The 19,133-nt window shown below is 44.4% G+C and overlaps 2 protein-coding genes across 9 annotated transcripts in view; both read left to right on the top strand.

Annotated features, from left to right (window-relative positions):
- The window catches only part of LOC311061563 (uncharacterized protein), a 29,159-nt gene extending 20,135 nt beyond the window's left edge, over positions 1-9,024 (top strand). For 3 of the 4 annotated variants that reach the window (XM_084080234.1, XM_084080232.1, XM_084080235.1), the window contains 3 exons: positions 2,538-2,877; positions 4,155-4,283; positions 6,723-9,024. In XM_084080234.1, the coding sequence (XP_083936360.1) occupies positions 2,538-2,877; positions 4,155-4,283; positions 6,723-7,039 (786 nt within the window). In that variant the 3' untranslated portion in view covers positions 7,040-9,024. The remainder of the gene's footprint in view (positions 1-2,537; positions 2,878-4,154; positions 4,284-6,722) is intronic. The other variant, XM_084080233.1, reaches the window with a different exon arrangement.
- Positions 9,025-11,914: 2,890 nt separating this feature from the next.
- Positions 11,915-19,133, top strand: part of nfyc (nuclear transcription factor Y, gamma) — a 62,275-nt gene continuing 55,056 nt past the window's right edge. For all 5 annotated transcript variants that reach the window (XM_084081033.1, XM_084081029.1, XM_084081034.1 and 2 more), the window contains exon 1: positions 11,915-12,039. The gene's annotated coding sequence lies outside the window, so the exon portion shown is untranslated. The remainder of the gene's footprint in view (positions 12,040-19,133) is intronic.

Here is a 19,133-nt window from a genome sequence, read left to right as displayed (position 1 = left end):
AGAGAGGCCCTCCAGTCCTCCTGGGAGAGCCACGCCGGTCCTGCCAAACTGCCCTTCGACATCGGCGTGGCAGGGGCGGAGGGACTGGGCCTCGATTTCCCCCCCATGGACTCGGGCCTAGCCACCGGCCTAGCAAGCATGAGCAAGGACCGGGTCTCCCTCGCATCTAGTAAGCCCACCTTCGTCCAGAAGAGGGACAAGGATGCGTCGACGGCCACGGGGAAGGCCTACTTTGCTTCCTGCCAGATAGCCAAGTCGCTCAACGCCAGCGCCTTCTTGCAGGGCTCCCTCAGCGCGTTGATCAAAGAATTACAGCCGGCGCTGGGCGAGCATGCTGAGGAGATGGAGCTGTTAATAAACCTCATCATTCAGCTGAACCAGTTCGCCACCAACTGGACCGGACGGTCCCTAGACCTCGCCGCTCTACAGGAGCGCACCAGATGGCTGGACCTCGTCCATTTCCCAGGCAAGCAGGGCCAGGAGGCCAGAAAACAACTGCTGGCCCTCGCCCTGGTCCCTGAGAATCTCTTCAAGGAGGGGGCCAAATATCTCAAGTCCTTCACGGACGAGAGTCCTGCTTCTACTGCTCGGGCTCCTCGTCGCGGTCCCTCCCGCCCTCGTCGCGGAATGGATTTTTGACATTTGCCCCTTTATTCCTCCCAGTGCGAGGCAGACACTGGAGGACACGCAGCACTGCCAGCCGCTCCACCCAGAGCTGCTCGGCCAGCCTGGACAGTCGCGGACCCCCCCTTTACTGTTGGGGAAGAGACAGGGACCTTGTTTATTTCTCGAGGACAGAGTCATGGACCACTCCTCCGCAGCCAAACAGAAGAAAATGTCGCACATTTCTGTAAGGTCTCTAAAGAAATACCCTGTAATTGTGGCAATAAATGCGTTGAAAAATACAACTTGTCTTATTCCAACTCTGCCTGTGTACCAGGGAGAACGAGGACCGCCTACATGGCGGCCCCCCGTTCTCGATGGTCAGGGGGACCATCGAGAACGGGGGGGCCGCCATGAGCCCACAGTATTCGGTAAACCCGGTTCTCGGTTTTCCAAATACGTGTGGGACAAACATACTGAATGTATTCACTCCTCTGAAGGTAATAAAACCAGCTCTAAAACCAGTACCACCCCTGTCCGCCAGAGGGCGCCTTTGCTCCTCGGGACAGGGGCCACGCTCGTTTTACCAGCCGATTCTCCCATGCAGGAGAGGGCGCCAAAACGCTTCTGCATCACAGGGCCCTCTCAAGATGGCCGAACGGAAGGTAGGCATGCTAACCATAGACCTGGCTCTGAAGCGTGTGCATCTCGGACGCACTTCCGCTTCTGGGGGGCAAGCTGGAAACTTCCGTGTGTGTCACAGAAGGGGGCGTTCAGTAGGCCAATCAGAGGAAGGTGGGGGCGGGACAACTAGATTCTGACAAGTCCTGGAAAAGACGCGCTGTGATTGGCCAGTAGTCAACGCGCTGTGATTTATTGGCCAGTGCCCGTCCCCCCGGAAATATTGCGGCCACCATACCAAGCACGTCGCTCCAATGAACTGCAGAGGCCAATGAGGTATCTAGGTTTCTATATCTGTGATGCTAACCACCTCCGTTTCCGACCGGAGACGGACGGGGGGGGCATCTCCGATCGGATATCGACATCGGGGAGGTCCTGTCCCTTCCCCTGTAGATCTGCTATTCCTCCGGTCTTAAAGGTTCTATGACATTCATTTTCACTTTTTTTATTTTTAATGTTTTTTGGGGGGTTTTATGACCTCAATTACACCCAAACATCTGAACTTTGAACATTCAGTGGATTTTCTGTGGTCTGGGGTTTTCTGAATAATTAGGCTGATAAGTAATCTGAGCTTGGCCCTTCGGCAGTGAGGTCACAGTCGATTAATCCCGCCCACTCTCCTCCTCGCCCCTCCCCTCCCCTATCCTTTCCTTTGGGGGGGGGGGGTGGGGGGGAGCAGAGGCGATGATTAACCCATTGCATGCCAATCACGTAGATCTACGTGAACCTATTTAAAGCCGCCACGTGCCAATCGCGTAGATCTACGTGAAGTGAAATTTTTTTCAAAATATATATATATATTTTTTTTTTTTGGGTCCAATTTGACCCAAAGACCAAGGATATATGATTTATCGAAGATATAGGGGTCTATCCACTTCCTTTTTAACTTAAAACTTAAAAAATATTCATCTCTGCTCCTAAGTACTTTTTTGTTTTTCAATGAAAAATCTCTGGCACTGGCTAGAAATGTTCAGAAATAATCTCTGGCAGTTAAAGGGTTAACAGGCAAAATCCCTCACCAGCGACACCCGCAGGCAAAGATTTATTTTTTCATTGCAATTGAAAAGGCTTTAGAAATGTGAGAGAAAAACACCTGCCATGCATCAATGGAGTGGAGTTTTTTGTTTCTATACACGTTTGAAGGACCATGACAAAGACTTTTAATGTGTGGTAAAACTGAACGTCATGAAACCTTTAATGGGTTAAGGGAGGGGGAGCTGAAATGAATCATGTGTCGTCCTCCTTTCTCGTAGCAGAAAGGCCAAGGCCCAGCGGGCATGTCCGCCGACTACCACCATCTGGGCAATGACCAACAACGGGCACCTCCACCAGGCCAGCACGACAGGAACTTCAGAGACGGTCCACAACAGGGCCAGCAGCACGAGAGAAACTTCGCGGAAGAACCACAAGACAGACGTTACGAGAACCAACGTAGGCAACCACCGCAGGAGGCTCGCAGACAGCAGCAGCGAGACGGGGACGAGCGAGGGCAGTTCCAGCAGGACGATGGAGGCCACGGGCAGCCACGCCCTCCTCCTCCTCCTCCTCTGGGCCACCCTCAGGACAGAGGCTCGAGCAGGAGCCGCTACGAAGGTAAACTGTCAGACACAGTCCATGAGCCAGACAAGATTTCATTACCGAAAGAGTGGGCAAAACCATACCTATATTAACCCATTAAGACCTGAGGCGATTCTTAAAAATGTTTTCTAAATCCTAACAGTTTTTTTTTTTTTTTACCAATCAAAATAATCAGGCATGCAAACAGCCCCGAGGTGAAAAGGGTGACAACATGTTGTTTTTTTTCGGGTCAGGTGTCACACTATTGCCCTATTTGGATTCAAAACGGCTGAAAAGCTACAAGTTTGCATGTCTGAATAATGCAAAAACAGAATTATTTGTTTGCATTTCCTTTTTTTCTCCCCCATTTATTTTCATAATAAAAAAAGAGCGTATCGTATCGTATCGAAATCGTATCGATGTTGTGAGCCAAATATCGTATCGTATCGTTTGGTGAAATTAGTGTATCGGCACACCCCTAGTTATCACACATTTTGTTATTTTCCCCATACGTACATGACAGGTGAAAAAAAAAATCACAAAATGTAATATATTTAAATATGCAAATTAGGGCATGGTTTCCTATATAATGCCTACTTTGCATATTTAAATATACAATTTCAGAAAACTTGTAATATGATAAATCATTGTCTTCATGTAAGTAATCAACTGGGGAAGTTTCATTATGATAACTATATTTAACATTTTGTGATTTTTTTTCCACCCGTCATGTACGTATGGGGAAACTAACAAAATGTGTGATAAATATGAAAAAGCTGCTCCTGTGGAGAGGTTATCATATATTTATTTACTTATATTGACCCTATAAACAATTTAACATAGGTATGGTTTTGCCCACTCTTTCGGTAATCATTGCTCAATTTTGGGGCTCTGGCTCATGGACTAATACACGCGGTAACTCCCAGCAATAAGTGGTAGCTACCTCAATTCCAACACAAAGGAGACGTAAAGGTATAGTTCACCCCTCAAAATGACTTTTTTCCTATGGATTAGTCACCCCATGGAGACTTGAATTCATGGATATTGTTTTGTTTTTGTCTCATTCCTAAGCCAATAGTTTGATGACGAGCAGTGGGTTCCGGTAGGAGACACACAGTGTCCTTTGTGTCTCCTACCGGAACCACTGGTAGGCAAAAAATGATTTTATTGTGGGTGAACTATCCCTTTAAACCCTATTTCATACATATTGAAAAGAGACGATCTACAAGCTCACAATGCGTTGCGAGCTTGATGTTCTATTTGAGTAGATGTTCTATTTTCTAAAGAATTCTTCATTGTTTTAAATTCTTCAGTCTATATCAAGCAGCAGCGAGACAGGGACGAGCGAGGGCAGCTGCAGGACGATGGAGGCCACGGCCAGCGTCCTCCTCCTCCTCCAGGCCACCCTGAAGACAGAGGTTCAAGCAGGAGCCGTTACGAAGGTAAACCGTCAGACCCAAACGAGTGAAAAATAGCAATTAGACGTTGTGAGCTTTGAGCAGGGGCGGACTGGCCATTTGGCGTACCGGGCAAATGCCCGGTGGGCCGCTGGGCCAGTGGGCCACTGGGCCCAAAAAAAAAAAAAAAAAAAAAAAAAAAAATTTTTTTTTTTTTTTTTTTTTTGAAAAATATTATTTTTGCTCCCGTTTTAGGATTATTACGGTCATTTCCGGGTTGCGCGGCCCAATTATTAGTTACGTTAATGTTTGGGCTGGGATGCTTTCCAGCAGGGGCCTCAGTGCGGCTGCAGAGTTCATGTGCAGGGCTGGGCTGAAACGGTGAAACCCCCCCCCCCCCCCCCCGTTGACAAAACGGCCCGGGGGGGTGGTGGGCCGGTCCAGGCCAAAATGCCAGGGCTGAATTTTGGTCCCAGTCCGGCCCTGGCTTTGAGACTCACAAAAAGACTTCAGCTGAAGCAGTGAGGCGGACCCACTGTAGAGGCAGGGCAGGCGGTCGCCTGCCCAACTAAGATCTCGCCTCCCCTAGAAAACCCAAATAACCCGAAAAGGTGTCATGCGTGCTTAATGTCCTCGAAGTCACGCATCCAACCAGCTTTGAACTGAGCAGATTGGACCTTCCGTTCCAGAGATAATGGCCAAAACATCTTGAAAACGGCAACTTTCGCCGGTTTTCGATCGCTGATTTTCGATTGAGTTGAAATTGTATTTTTGGGGGGTAATAGTGGGGGTGGAAAAAAAAATCTCGCCTGCCCTAAATGTAATTCCTGGGGACGCCACTGCGCCTTAAGCCCTGTTTCAAACATATTGAAAAGAGCCGAGCTACAAGCTCACAACGCGTCGCATCTCGACGCGGTGTGAGCTTGTAGACGTTCTATTTTCAATATTAAGATTTCTGAAAAATCTTAATTGTTTGAATTCTTCAGTCTATATAAAACATAAAAAATGAAAAGATGATTTACTCCTGACCCACAAAAATGGGTCCCGAGTCCCGACCCATTGTTAGGGAAACGCACCAGACACACTGCCCTTCACTGCCTATCAGCACCTGGGAGCCATTCTCCCCTAATGCTGGACTAGGGATGGGACGAGGACGATAATCATATCGTGGAGATTTTTAAGTTATGGTGAAATTGTCCTCCATCATACAATAGGATGAATTAGCTTTTGTTGAGCTGTAAATTTAGTGTACAACTTCCAAAAATAGCAGATCTTCAAGCTCACAACGCGTTGCGTCGCAACGCGTTGTGAGCTTGTAGATCGGCTATTCTTGGCGAACGTTCCCCCCCCAGAATAGGGATGCTTGGGGTTCAAGTGGCATCAACAATGTAAGCATATTTTGATTATATAGTTAACCGCAATAATTCTTGCAACAATAATGGTGACATGTCATTTTCATATGGTCATCATCCTTCATGATAAAACAACTTGGTTAATGTTGTATTGTTTGTATTCATTCAAACTCCTAATTCCTAAGTAACTGACTGTGTAGTAAAAATTCTTAGTTTTGTGCAAATGTTGTCTTAAACACTACATAGACTACACACAAACGGGGAACGCATCTACAAATGTCTTCTAAAACTGTTTTCTGAAAACCGTATGTTGCTATATCAGTGGTTCTCAAAATTTTTCATGTCAAGGACCCCCAAAATGATATGTATTTGGCCGGGGACCCCCCCCCCCCCCCCTATCTACAAAATATCTGAAAATATTTTATTCCAGGGACCCCCAAAGATTTGAGTCAAAGATATTCGGTTTAGAAATGTATATATATTCAAATATTTGCACAAATGTTCAAGAATTTTTCAAAAATAGCGGACCTACAAGCTCATCATCGCGTGGCACTCGGAGCGCTCGTGTGCTACAGTATGAGCTTGTATATCTGCATTTTTGAATAGCCAACGTTTAAAATGATGGTTATAGCTGAGCTCTAAAATGACACAGATGCGTTCTAATGGCTTAATTCATTGAGACCTGAAGCCGATTCTACATGTCTCCTAAATCTCAACAGTTTTCTGAAAAACGTATGTTTCTATATCAGTGGGGCTCAGTCTTTTTCATGTCAAGGACCTCCAAAATTATATGTATTTGGCCGCGGACCCCCATCAAAATATTTTGTTCCAGGGACCCCCCAGAAGCAAAGATTTGAGTTAAAAATGTTCGCTTTAAAAATATACATACTCAAAGATTTTCACACATTTTCACGTTTTTTCAAAAATAGCAGATCTACAAGCTCGTAGCGCGGCACTCGGTGCCGCGCTATGAGCTTGTATATCTGCTATTTTTGAATAGCCCAAAGTGTAAAATAATGCTTTTTTAGCTCAAATCTAAAAATGACACAGTTCCAGGTCTTAATGGGTTAATTCCCTTTGCTGATCTGTTTCCGTTTCCTTTTGTCTACCACATTGTATCTCCTCTCTGCAGAGATCTTCGGTGGGGCCGGACAGGGCCAGCTGCTGCCCCCTGCTGGTGGGGGGGTCCCAGAGGAGCCGGGGGCGCTGGGGTACCCCGAGAGATTCAACGAGCCCAGGAACCCCCATCATCATCATCCTCATCATCACCAGCACCGCCCCTCTGGCGGCAACAACAGGGAGTTCTTTGATCACTACCCGCCGGCAAACGCCTTCCTCCGCGGCGGGGGGGAACAGGGCTATGGGGGGGGCCAACAGCGTCGCCCTCATCACTCCAGCAGCCTGGACAAGATCACCTCCACCCTCCTGGAACTGGTGGCTCGGAAATAACGACCCCAGTGGCTCTCAATTAAGCCATTAACCCATTGAGACCTGAAGCCGATTCTACATGTCTCCTAAATCTCAACAGTTTTCTGAAAAACGTATGTTTCTACATCAGTGGTGCTCAATCTTTTTCATGTCAAGGACCCCCAAAATGATATGTATTTGGCCGCGGACCCCCATCAAAATATTTTGTTCCAGGGACCCCCCAGAAGCAGATTTGAGTTAAAAATGTTTGCTTTAAAAATATATATATTCAGAAGATTTGCACACATTTTCACGATATTTCAAAAATAGCAGATCTACAAGCTCGTAGCGCGGCACTCGGTGCCGCGCTATGAGCTTGTATATCTGCTATTTTTTGAATAGCCCAAAGTGTAAAATAATGCTTTTTAGCTCACATCTAAAAATGACAGTTCCAGGTCTTAATGGGTTAAGCGATTAAATCCGGGAATGCATCTACAGTGCAAATGTCTTCTACATCCAACAGTTTTATGAAAAAATGAAGTTGCTATTTCAGTGGTTCTCCGACTTTTTCATGTCAAGGACCCCCAGAATGATATGTATTATTTGGCCGCAGACCCCCATCTGAAAATATGTTGTGTTCCCTTTAAAGATATATACAAGATTTGCCACTCTTGAGGCGTGTAGATATGCTATTTCTGAATAGCCAAAGTAAAGTAAAATAATGGTTATAGATAAAATGACACAGATGCGTTCCCGGTCTTAAGTCAGTGGTTCTCATACCTGTGACCCTGGTGGGCCGTGAGGGAATTGCAAGTGGGCCCCCCAAATAATTGTAACAATATAACACTAATATAAAAAAAAAAAGAAATGTAATGTGGTATGTTTTCATGAAAAACCTTGAAAAATGACCTTAAATTAACGTGCAAGTATATTGAACCAAGCCGGAACATAATTGATTGATTTATTAACCCATTAAGACCTGGCAACGCATCTGTGTCACTTTAGATTTCTTTGGCTGTTCAAAAATAGCAGATCTACAAGCTCATAGCGCGGCACCGAGCTTGTAGATCAGCTATTTTTGAAAAATCTTGATTTTTTTTTTTTTTTTTTCAAAAAAACTGTTAGGATTTAGAAAACATTTTTAATAATCGCCTCAGGTCTTAATGGGTTAAAATAAACATGTGGCCCAGCCATGATGTGACCACGGCATGTATGTCAGGTTTGACATCCTGCAGAGGCTGTTTGGGGTCACCGTGGTCACTATGCCATGGTTTATCACGGATATAGACGATAAAATCATCAGCAGAAGTTCTGAGGAAAATATATCTATTCACCTGTTTCCTAGGCTGTGTGTTTTTGAATATTTTTTAAGCGAACATTTTTAACTCTTTGCTTCTGGGGGATTCTACTAAATGTCTTCTAAATCATAACAGTGTTTTTTTTTTTTTTTTTTACTTATGTTGCCATAATATCAGTGGTTCTCAAACTTTTTTTTTCATGTCAAGGACCACTCAAAATGATATGTATTTTGGCAGCGGATCCACCCCCATCTCAGAATGTTTTGTTCCAGGGACCCCCACCAGAAGCAAAGATTTGAGTTACAAATGTTCGCTTTAAGAAACATATATATTCAAAGAGTTGCACACATTTTCACAGTTCTTTAAAAAAAAAGGCTGATCTACAAGCTTTGATTGAAAGGGTTAAAGGTGTTTCCTCCTGCAGTGTTACCTCAGAGAGTCACTGAGAACGTGCCTCAGATAGTGGTGTTTATTGAGCGCATCGTCAACAATGGACATGCCTATGCCGTCAACAATTATGGGGAGGATGTGTATTTTGACATCCAGCCCATTGGAGATCGTTATGGTACATTTTAGAGCATTGGTTTTCAACCTTTTTCATGCCAAGGACCCCTAAATTGATATACGTTCGGCCGCGGACCCCCATCTGAAAATGTTTTGTGCCAGGGACCCCCCAGAAGCAAAGATTTGAGTTAAAAATGTTCGCTTTAAAAAAAACATATTCAAAGATCTGCCCAAGATTTAAAAAAAAAAAGCAGATCTACAAGCTCATAGCGCGGCACTCGGTGCCGCGCTATGAGCTTGTAGATCTGCTATTTTTTGAATAGCCAAAGCTAAGTGGTTTAAAATGATCGTGACGCTATGTTAACTCATTTCGCTGGGGACCCCCTGGTACCCCACCAAGGACCACTGGTTGAGAACCAATGTTTTAGAGTGTCGTTGAACCAGCAGGGGTGAGCCAGGAGACCCAGATAAACGTGACGTGCTAAGTGGTCAGGTGGGTGGGTGGGCCCGGGGGGCCGGGCGGCAAATGCTTTTGAGATTTTCAAATGGGGCCCCTGATCCAGGAGAAGCTTGAGAACCACTGAATTTAATGAACATGTCATATTTTTAGTGCATGTATTGTATCTAAATTTATTTTTTTGGCTTTTTATTTTGGATAACGAGAGCATAGAGATACAGGAAAAAGGCAGTTTAGAGTTTTTCCTTTATAATGTTTTCATGTTGTAGTTATTGCATTGTACTGTGTATATGACTGAGCGAAGACTGTGATGGGGGGGGTAAAAGTGACTCGCTTGAAGGTTTATGTTCTTAGATATAGTGTTGATTTGGGTAAAAATGTAATCCACACAAAATAAGTGTAACTGACTCCATCATTAAAAGCTCTCTTTTTAGTTTTTACCTATTGACACGCTGTGCAATTATTCTGTTCTGTCATCTCTTATTACTGCTACTATTACTAGTAATTATTACTATTATTTCACTCTGTAGTTTAGGTCAGGGGTCTTCAACAGGGGGTCCGGGACCCCTAGGGGGTCCTCAGAGTTACTACAGGGGGTTCCGCCAAATCTTTGTGTGATATGATCTTTTTTTTTTTTTTACATTAACCACTTGAACCCTAGCATCCCTTTTCTGAGGAGAACTTTAGCCAAAAATAGCAGATCTACAAGCTCACAACGCTTTTGGCAAAGAGGTGTTTGGTGTAGAGGGGAAAAAAGAGCCGACCAAGTAAACAACAAAAAGTTAAATCTGAAACACAATTTTATACAATATAGAGGGGGTCCCTGCTTCATCTCTCTCTCAGCTAGGGGGTCCTTGGCCTGAAAACGTTGAAGACCCCTGGTTTAGGGTGATTAAGACTTAGTTAGATTTAGTTCCAGGGGCGGTCGTAGCTCAGTGAGTAGAGAGGTCTTCTGTTGATAAGGTACTGGTTTGACCCAGTAAAGTCCCAACAGCAGAAGTACAGAATTCTACAAATGTCTTAGTTATTACTGTAAGTGGGGAGAATATCTAAACCAATTGTTTTGATACTTATTCTTACACAGTCTGTCTTTGGGACAAAACCTCTAACTGGTGAAATAATGACATGAAAGGGTTCCGTGTTTTTGCTGGGGGTCCCTGACTCCCTGAACATCACTTTGATAACTATATCATATACCACACATGCACATATTTAAACAAGCTCTCGTGGCCGCTTAACCGCCCCATATAGTTTATCACTATGACACATGGTGAAAGCAATTATGTATGTGAGCTTATCATTTTGCTGCTCTTAAAAATGTAGACTTAAATAAAAGCTCACAATTGTGAGCTTGTAGATCTGCTATTTCCAATGGCCGAAATGTATGTAGGGCTGAAGTGGGGAATGTGTGTTTTGTAATAATAATCAAAATAAGTAAGTATTTTGTAAGTAACTAAAGTTTTCAAGTAATTGTAGTCAAGTAAAAGTACTGAAAATTGGAAATACTCCAGTAAAGTGCAAAAATACCTCAAAATTGTAATTAAGTACAGTACTTGAGTAAATGTACTTGGTTACTTTACACCACTGCTTTTTTTGGACATAATGTAATCAGAAGCATAAAGAGCCTTGATGTTTCTGTCTGATGTCTGCCTTCAGGTCACGCTCCGGATCTGTGTCAGTGTTGCCAGATTTTGCGACAGCAACAAGCAAGCAGGTCTAGGAAAACAAGCCCAAAAGAATGTAATATTTTTTAAACATTTTAACCCAAATCTGGTACGGGGCTCCCTGGCACAAACTAATTTCAGATGGGGATTATAGGGACAAATACATATTAATTTGGGGAGTCCTTAACATGACAATGTTTGAGAACCACCGGTTTAAACAACAATAGGAAAACAAGCCCAAATAAACAACTACACTTGAGAAACAAGCCCAAAAAAACAACTACGCTTTAGAAACAAGCCCAAATAAACAACTACACTTTAGAAACAACAAGCCCCCCAAACAAACCGCAACTTTACAAGCAAATTTACAGAAAAAGAAGCCCAAAGTCGATTATAATTAGCCTCGGAAACCCATGCCTTTTTTTTTACTTATAATAAGCGGACATGGCAACGCTGATCTGTGCAAGGTGGCGGTGCACGTGCACGAACCGACGCACACGGGAACGTCACGTCAGCGCGTGCGTGCGTGCCATGCAGACGTCACCCTCATTGTTGCCATGTCGGCTTATTATAAGCGACATTGGGCTTCTTTTTCTGTAAAGTTGCTTGTGCAAATTGGTTAGTTGTGGGTTGCGTTTTCTTGGGGCTTGTTTCTAACGTGTAGTTGCTTAATTAGTCTTGAGCTTCCAATGTTTTGCAATTCTTTTTTTTAAACCAGTGGTTCTCAAATATTTTCATAAATGTTTTGTGCCACAGGGGAGCATTTGTCTTGTTAGAACGTTTCAAAAAAGACATTCCAAATATTCCACATTTTATTTCGATTCTATTTTTAAAAAAAATAGCAGATCTACAAGCTCACAACGTGGTTTAAACTAAGTGCTCATGATGTGGCCTTTTTTTGGGTTGCTTCTTTTGGGCTTGTTTTCCTATTCCTAGACTTGGGTTTCTTGTTTCTCTCACGGAATCTGGCAACACCGGTCACCCCTTTTTCCGGTTCGAGTCTCCGAAAAGACGCCATCTTGTTTCCCGTTGCTAGCTTAAATAAAATAAATAATAGACCCGGGGAAACCAACCGACACTTCTTCTCCACTTCACTCCGAACCCGTAGAAACAAACAAAGTGAGTAACACAATTAAAATGCGTTAATTACAATTGAAACGCGTCGCGGTGGACGCACAGGGGGGAGGGGGCGAATAATTACTGGGGGGCTCCTTTTCATTTGCTCTCTTTCTTGACCAATAAGACTTTGTGTTTTGGGAAGATGAACATCGGCGCCATTTCCCTCCGCCGCTCGAGCTCCCTCTCTTATTGGTGGCCCCGCCGAGAGAGAGAGAGAGAGAGGGGCGGCGAGGAAACTGGCCTCCGCCAAGCCGCCATCTTGGCTCCGAAGCAGTGGTGGAAAAAGTACTCAAATTCTTTACTTAAGTAAAAGTACCAATAGTGCAATGTAAAAATACTCTGTTACAAGTAAAAGTCCAGAATTAAACATTTAATTGAGTAAAAGTACAAAAGTATTGGCATCAAAATGTACTTAAAGTACCAAAAGTAAAAGTACTAAAATGTTTGAAAATAGCAGATCTACACTATTTTCAAATATTTAGAAATATATATATATATATATATTTTTAAATATTTAAAAAAATGTAAAATATTAAAATATGAAATATTTAATAAATAGCCTAGGTATAAAATAGGGCTGAAGTGGTTAATGTATGTTTCATTATCATAGTTTATATCTGAAAAGAAACTAGTAACTAACATTTTCAAATAATTGTAGTGGAGTAAAAGTACAATATTTGCCTATTTGCCTCAAAATTGTACTTAAGTACAGTACTTGAGTAAATGTACTCAGTTACTTTCCACCACTGAATTGACAAAGGAGCCACAATGGCGTCGGTTGCAGCGAACTGCAACTTCTACTAAGCAGAACCCCTTAGAAACCTTGATTGGTGGAATCTAGTCCGAGGTTTGATTGGTCTGAAGGACGGACCCAAACGTTGTCTTTATTGGTTAGAACTGCGTCAGGATCTCCACAGCTTTGTGTCAAAGCTCTGCGAAAACTTTCCATTTGATAACGTTGTGTCCGGCGGAGAGAGTTCAACCTTAAAAAAGCCGCTCGAGCGCCGCAGGGTCGGCTAGTTGGTTAGCTTAGCTTAGCTTAAAAAGTCTCACACACACACACACACACACACACACACACACACACACACACACACAACAATGAACAGCTTGCTAACGTTTTAGCAATGCGTTAATTCATTGGTTACTTCTTGGTCTAAAGCGGTGCTTCTCAAACTTGTTCATGTCAAGGACCCCCCAAAATTGACACTTATTAGCCCGCGGACCCCCATTTGAAAAGATATGCCAGGGTCAGGGACCCCCATAAGAGAAGATGTTTACGGCTCTCTAGCAGTGATTCTCAACCATTTTAATTTCAAGGACCCCCCAGTTTGACATGCATTAGGGCTACGGACCCCCATTTAATGGCATTTCTATCTCTGGGACCCCAATTCATATTGTAAAATCAATGTTAATGTAACTCTGAGAGTGTACAAATGGAACCAAATGTCCATTTGGTTCCATTTGTACACTCTCAGAGTTACATACCCATAAGGGTCCATTTGGTTCCTAACTATCCATCATTGTGCTGGGGACCCCCTGGAACTCCCTCAAGGACCCCTGGGGGTCCCCGGACCCCACTTTGAGGTTTGGTTCCATTTGTACACTCTCAGAGTTACAGACCCATAAGGGTCCATTTGGTTCCTAACTATCCATCATTTTGCTGGGGACCCCCTGAAACTCCCTCAAGGACCCCTGGGGGTCCCCGGACCCCAACTTGAGAACCACTGGTCTAAAGTGTACTAGCCGGTGTGTGAAACATAAATAAACAGCACCCTGCATCACTTGTATTGTATATATCGTCTCAACCTACTCTGTACTGATGCTAACTAGTTGGTAGCTATAGTGCTAGAACTAGAAGTGCTATATTATTAAGCAAATAAATTGCAGGCAACATAAAGCTAAGCAGAATGATGCTGTGTTTAATATTAAATGACACATGGTTAGTGTGTGTTTGTGTTTGTGTGTGTGTGTCAGTCACTGACGATATCATTTACTTATTATATAAAACACACCATTGAGTGGCATTTGCCCTGGTTGCTCTCCCACTCTTTATTAATGTGTTATTATAATGTTGACCACTCTCACCCTGGTCAGTGTCCCTGTTTATTTGGGCGCATGATGGCGTTATTACGAAAATAACAGATCCACAAGCCCACAGAGGGTCGTTTTGCGTTTAATTGTGAGCTTGTACAACATGATCCGCTACTTTGTAATAGCTGAATTGTTAAATAGGGTTTAGGTAAATATTGTTGGTTTGCATGGCGGTAGGGGCAAGTTGCTGTCAACATTGATGTGTATGTGTCTGTAACACTCATCATTGATCAGACTGGGTTCATATGTTGCATAACTTTAAAGAGACAGTTGCTAAGTTGATTAAACATGAACAAAACAAAATAGACTTATGTGTATGAACGCTGGTTACATCTTTTAGTTGAGTAGTAGTTAGTGTAATGAAACGGTGCAGGTAATCAGGTATCAGTAATCCAGGAAATAATTTCTATTAGTGTATCAAAGATAGGCTTGTTTGTTTGTGTGTGTGTGTGTGTGTGTGTGTGTGGGGGGGGGGGGTGGTCCTTTTTCCTTTATTGTCTGTAAAATCTTTCAATCCTGTATTGCTCTCAGTGCCTTTTTTGAATAAGGAACATTTTCAATACCAGATAGGCTTGTGTACAGAATATCTGACTACATCAACCATGCCGTTGCTGGCGAGCATATCGATGTTTCCAAGGCTCACCATAATAACCATATCCTGGGAACATAGGAATGACCCCTTTTGTAATGGCTCCATCCATATACAGTTCTATCGGTTTCACTCAAAGACTCGAGTCAACACAGACAGTGGAGAAACGAGTTTTTATTTGCACTGTTGCTTGTTGTGTCATTTGTATTATACTGTATTGTGCTTGCCCAGCTTAAGCCTTGTAGACACATGTTGTCTACAAGCAGTAGCCTATCTTACTGTACATAATTCATGATAACGGCTGTGTTTCACAGTGTACATTAAAGGGCTGAAACTATCGATTATCTGCGCATTTCCGCAAGCCATTATTCTGTCTAACTTTTGATGCATCTACATTTTAATATGTCAACGAACTGATGTGAAAACATTATTGCTTCTCGATTAGAAGCAAAATGTCTTCACGTCACTTCGTTGATATTTAAAAAAATTAAGATAATCGACTATGTCGATTTGGTCAGATGAACCATTTTAGCCCTATTTTATACTCGTATAACTGAAATGTCACGCAAAAGCAAACAAAGAAATAGCGAAAAAATATCCTATCTACAAGCTCACAATGTGTCGCATCGCGAGCTTGTACATGTGTTTTTATACAAATCAATTTTTTATATAATCTATTATTAAATCAATGAACTGTTGCAGTCCTCGTGTACACATTATTATTATAGAAGGACTCGGTTGGACAGCGTTAGCTGCTGCTTCATAGACGTGAGGCCACTCATGCCCATGTATATTATTATCTAGAGCAGGGGTGGGCAACTTTGATGATGTTGAGGGCCACTATATTTCCACACTCACTCTAGTCTAGAGGGCCACATTGCATATATACTGTTGGGCAGACACCGTATTTTATGTACATTTTTCGTAAATGAATGCCGTACTTCTATGTCACACAAAAGTAGCAAAAATAGCAGATCTACAAGCTTGTAGATCTGCTATTTTTGCTACTTTTGAATTGGAATCCTGATATTGTTTTGCTATTTTTTAAATGGAATCCTGAAAAGTTACATTTTTATTTGATTTCAAATGCATTTAGTTACACTTATGTTAACTTTATGAAGTTAAATACAAATACATTGGACATTAAAAAGACAATAGAATTTTTAAGCTACTACTGAAGTAATTAAAGCAGGTCATGTTTGCATGTTTGGAATTGTATCAGCTGAAATCAATAATATATCAGTATTCCGATATATATTAACCTGCGGGCCGCATTAAGTGAAGGTGGGGGCCACATGTGGCCCCTGGGCCGCCAGTTGCCCATGTATGATCTAGAGCCATTTGTGTCTCAGAATGTCAGTGAAGGTCCTATGCAGGTGTGTGCATGTATTGCTCATGCATGCATGCATGCATGCATGGCTCGGCCCAGCTGCCCCCGAGGGAGCTGTGTCTTCTTGCTGTGTGTTTGTGAAACCAAACACAGCGGCCCGCCTGGGTGCCTGTTTATCTCTAAACAGAGTCGGCCGAGAGCAAACATGTCCCCACGCACACGCTGCTATACGGGCACAGCACAGCACAAGTCATGGGAAGGTCTCCCGTTTGCTGCGCGGCTGCCTGTGACCTTGCCAGGTGTCATCATCATGGAGGCATTTTGGGTTAGCCTCAGCCTGACTATGACTCTTTGTGCAGAGCGCAAAGGCTCTGTAATGATTAACCAGCCTGCTACAGTATACCTGCTCCTCCTGTGTCCCCCTGCTCCTCCGCACTAAAATAGAAAAGGGAACATTTAGCTTTGTTTCTCTTGAGTCCCTCTCACATGCATGCCGTGCACTCTCTCTCTCTAGCACTCTCTCTCTCTCCTTGTTCCCTACCCCTCCCATCCTGTAGCAACTCTCCTCTCTGTCCTTCTCCATCCTTCCGCTTCCCCTCCCCCTCCTCCTCCTCCTCTAGTGTGTTCATTGATGGAACCAGGCTCTGGCTTGGTGTTCTTGGGTACAGTGAGTGTCAGGGGGGATTTGCAGTAATATGCAGGATAAGCTGCAAGCTGCAGGACGGGTCACTCCGCCATCCTTTTGCATCGACTGCCCAGCCAGAAGCTACTTGTTCAGCATATTGCTTTGCAACCCCCCCCGCCCCCCCAACCCCCCTCTCTCTAATTTTCTCTTATTTCTCTTTACTTCATTGACTGAGTATTAGTTTTATTTTGTTGCCAACCTGCACTGTGGTTGTCCTGATAAGAGTAAAGTAAAGCACTAGCGGCAACGCGGGGCGGTGCACGGCACGCACGCGTGCGGAGCAGCGTCCTGCCTTTGTGCTCCAATGTAAAGGTTAGTGTGGAGAGAGAGAACGGGCCATGCACATTTAACCCATTGAGACCTGAGGCCGCTTCTAAACATTTTCAAAATCCTAAAAAAAAAACGGAAAAAAATATTTAAAAAATATTTTTTACGATTTTTCAAAAATAGCAGATCTACAAGCTCATAGCGCGGCACTATGAGCTTGTAGATCTGCTATTTTTGAATAGCCAAAGACATCTAAAGTGACACAGATGCGTTCCTGGTATCAATGGGTTAACCAGTGGCGTGCTGACAAGAAGAGGACCTTGTATGACATTGCTGATGCGCGTTTTATGGTGACATTTTAATTGTAAAAGTTGCAGTTAGAGGCGTTTTCAGGGTCAAGACAAACAACGTCTTTGTGTATACTGACTTTCGCCCATATCTCTCCAATCTTGTTTACCCACAAACAGAAGCAGAATTGAATGACCCCCCCCACCCCCCCAAGCTGCCTGAAGTGGTCAGCTGATCGGCATGATTTTTCTTTTGCAAAGGGCTTTGCGATGACCTGTCTTTTTTTTTTGTTTTTGTTGCACATATTATTTTTCAGTGCAAACTTGATTGGGTTTTAGCCCGGACTGATCTATCGATTCCAGTCTTGTTGTGTAACTCCGTATAGCGATGAGTCATGAGAACCCAAAGAATACAATTAGCCAACTAATTAACATTCTGCTAGAATAAAGGAGTAAGAGCCAGGCAGTCACTGAGATATTTTCGTCCTCTCTCTCTCTCTCTCTCTCTCCTCCATCATTAGCATATCAACCTGGTTGAGAGCCTAGTTTGAGGCTAGATGTTGTTGCTGCTCACCTGTGACTGCGTGTGCAAGGATGAACGAGAGAGAGAGAGAGAGAGAGAGAGAGAGAGCAAGGGCGCACGCAACGTTTGCGTGGATATGCACGTAATGCCCGCGCACGCACGCACGGACGCACACGTAACGAGACGGCAGAGTCGTCTGCCCCCCTGGTATATTCTATGCCTTTGCACTTTAAATCATGTGGCCCGCAACATGCGGCATCCACTCTGGCACCTCCCTCAGCCAATGAGGACGCAGCGTGGCCGCCTGCATCACAGGGGCTCGTGAGCCTGTTGCTGCAGAGAGGAGGCGGGGCCTATAGCCTAGCCGGAGAGGAGAGAGACATTTAGTTTGACATTGTAAATAAGCAGAGAGCAGTTTGTCAAAGAGCAGCGGCAGCAGCAGCACTGTGACGCTCCTGTCTCTCTACGTCCAGCCGCGAGGGACGCAGCGACAGCCAGGGAGGAACGCACCATGCCGAGGCAAGCACCCCCCCCCCCCCCCCACCCCCCATCCCCCCCCTTCTACACACACACACACACACACGCGCACACACACACTACCCCAGAGTTCTTTTAAGAACTTTCTACGCTCTTCTTTTTCCTCTCCTCGCCCCCCCGGTTTCTCCTTCTCTTCTCCCTCTCTCTTCCTCTTTTCTTCTCCCTGACCCCTATCCTGCAGCTCAAGGTAACTTAGAACAGGAAGTTGGCAGTCGCTGAAAGGGGGTTGGGCGAGAGGGAGGGAAGGGCCCACCCCCCTCCCTCCCTCCCTCCCTCCCTCCCCTCCCTGGGTGGGAGGAGCACAGAGCTGTGACGGGCAGGCTGCGACAGCCAGTGGAATGGGAGGACCTTGTCCCGTCATTGGCTGAGAGCGGCCAGTGAGGGGGGCCGGCTAGCTCCCCTCCGGGGGCTGGAGGCGGGGCTTTGAGTATCATGTTAGCAGGCTAGATTGATTACTCTCTCCAGTGTTAAAGGGGAAGCGCGGTTTGCCGGAGGAGAGATTTTTGTCCGAGAGACTCGAGTGCTCTTCGGTTTTGCCTTCTTGCCGCTTTCCTGCTGCTTGCTGGCTCTTTGCTGCACATTTCTCCTTTTCTCTCTTCAACCCTTTTGCCTTGTCTTTAATCCAACCCCCCCCCCCCCCCCCCCCCCCCTCCTCCTCCTGCTCTCCTTTCCCCCCGGTGGCCGAGGCAGGGGTCAGCTGAAAGACAAACGCAAGGGTCAGCGGCTAGCAGGGAGACGGAGAGGGTTGTTCTGTTCTGTTTGGAGACAAAGTGCTGAGAGAC

The sequence above is a fragment of the Gymnoscopelus microlampas genome (genome assembly GCF_963454915.1).
Source record: "Gymnoscopelus microlampas genome assembly, chromosome: 15".
In the NCBI taxonomy this organism is placed as follows: Eukaryota; Metazoa; Chordata; class Actinopteri; order Myctophiformes; family Myctophidae; genus Gymnoscopelus; species Gymnoscopelus microlampas.
Note: the sequence above shows the minus strand (reverse complement) of the source record. Positions and strands in the feature narration are given on the sequence as shown.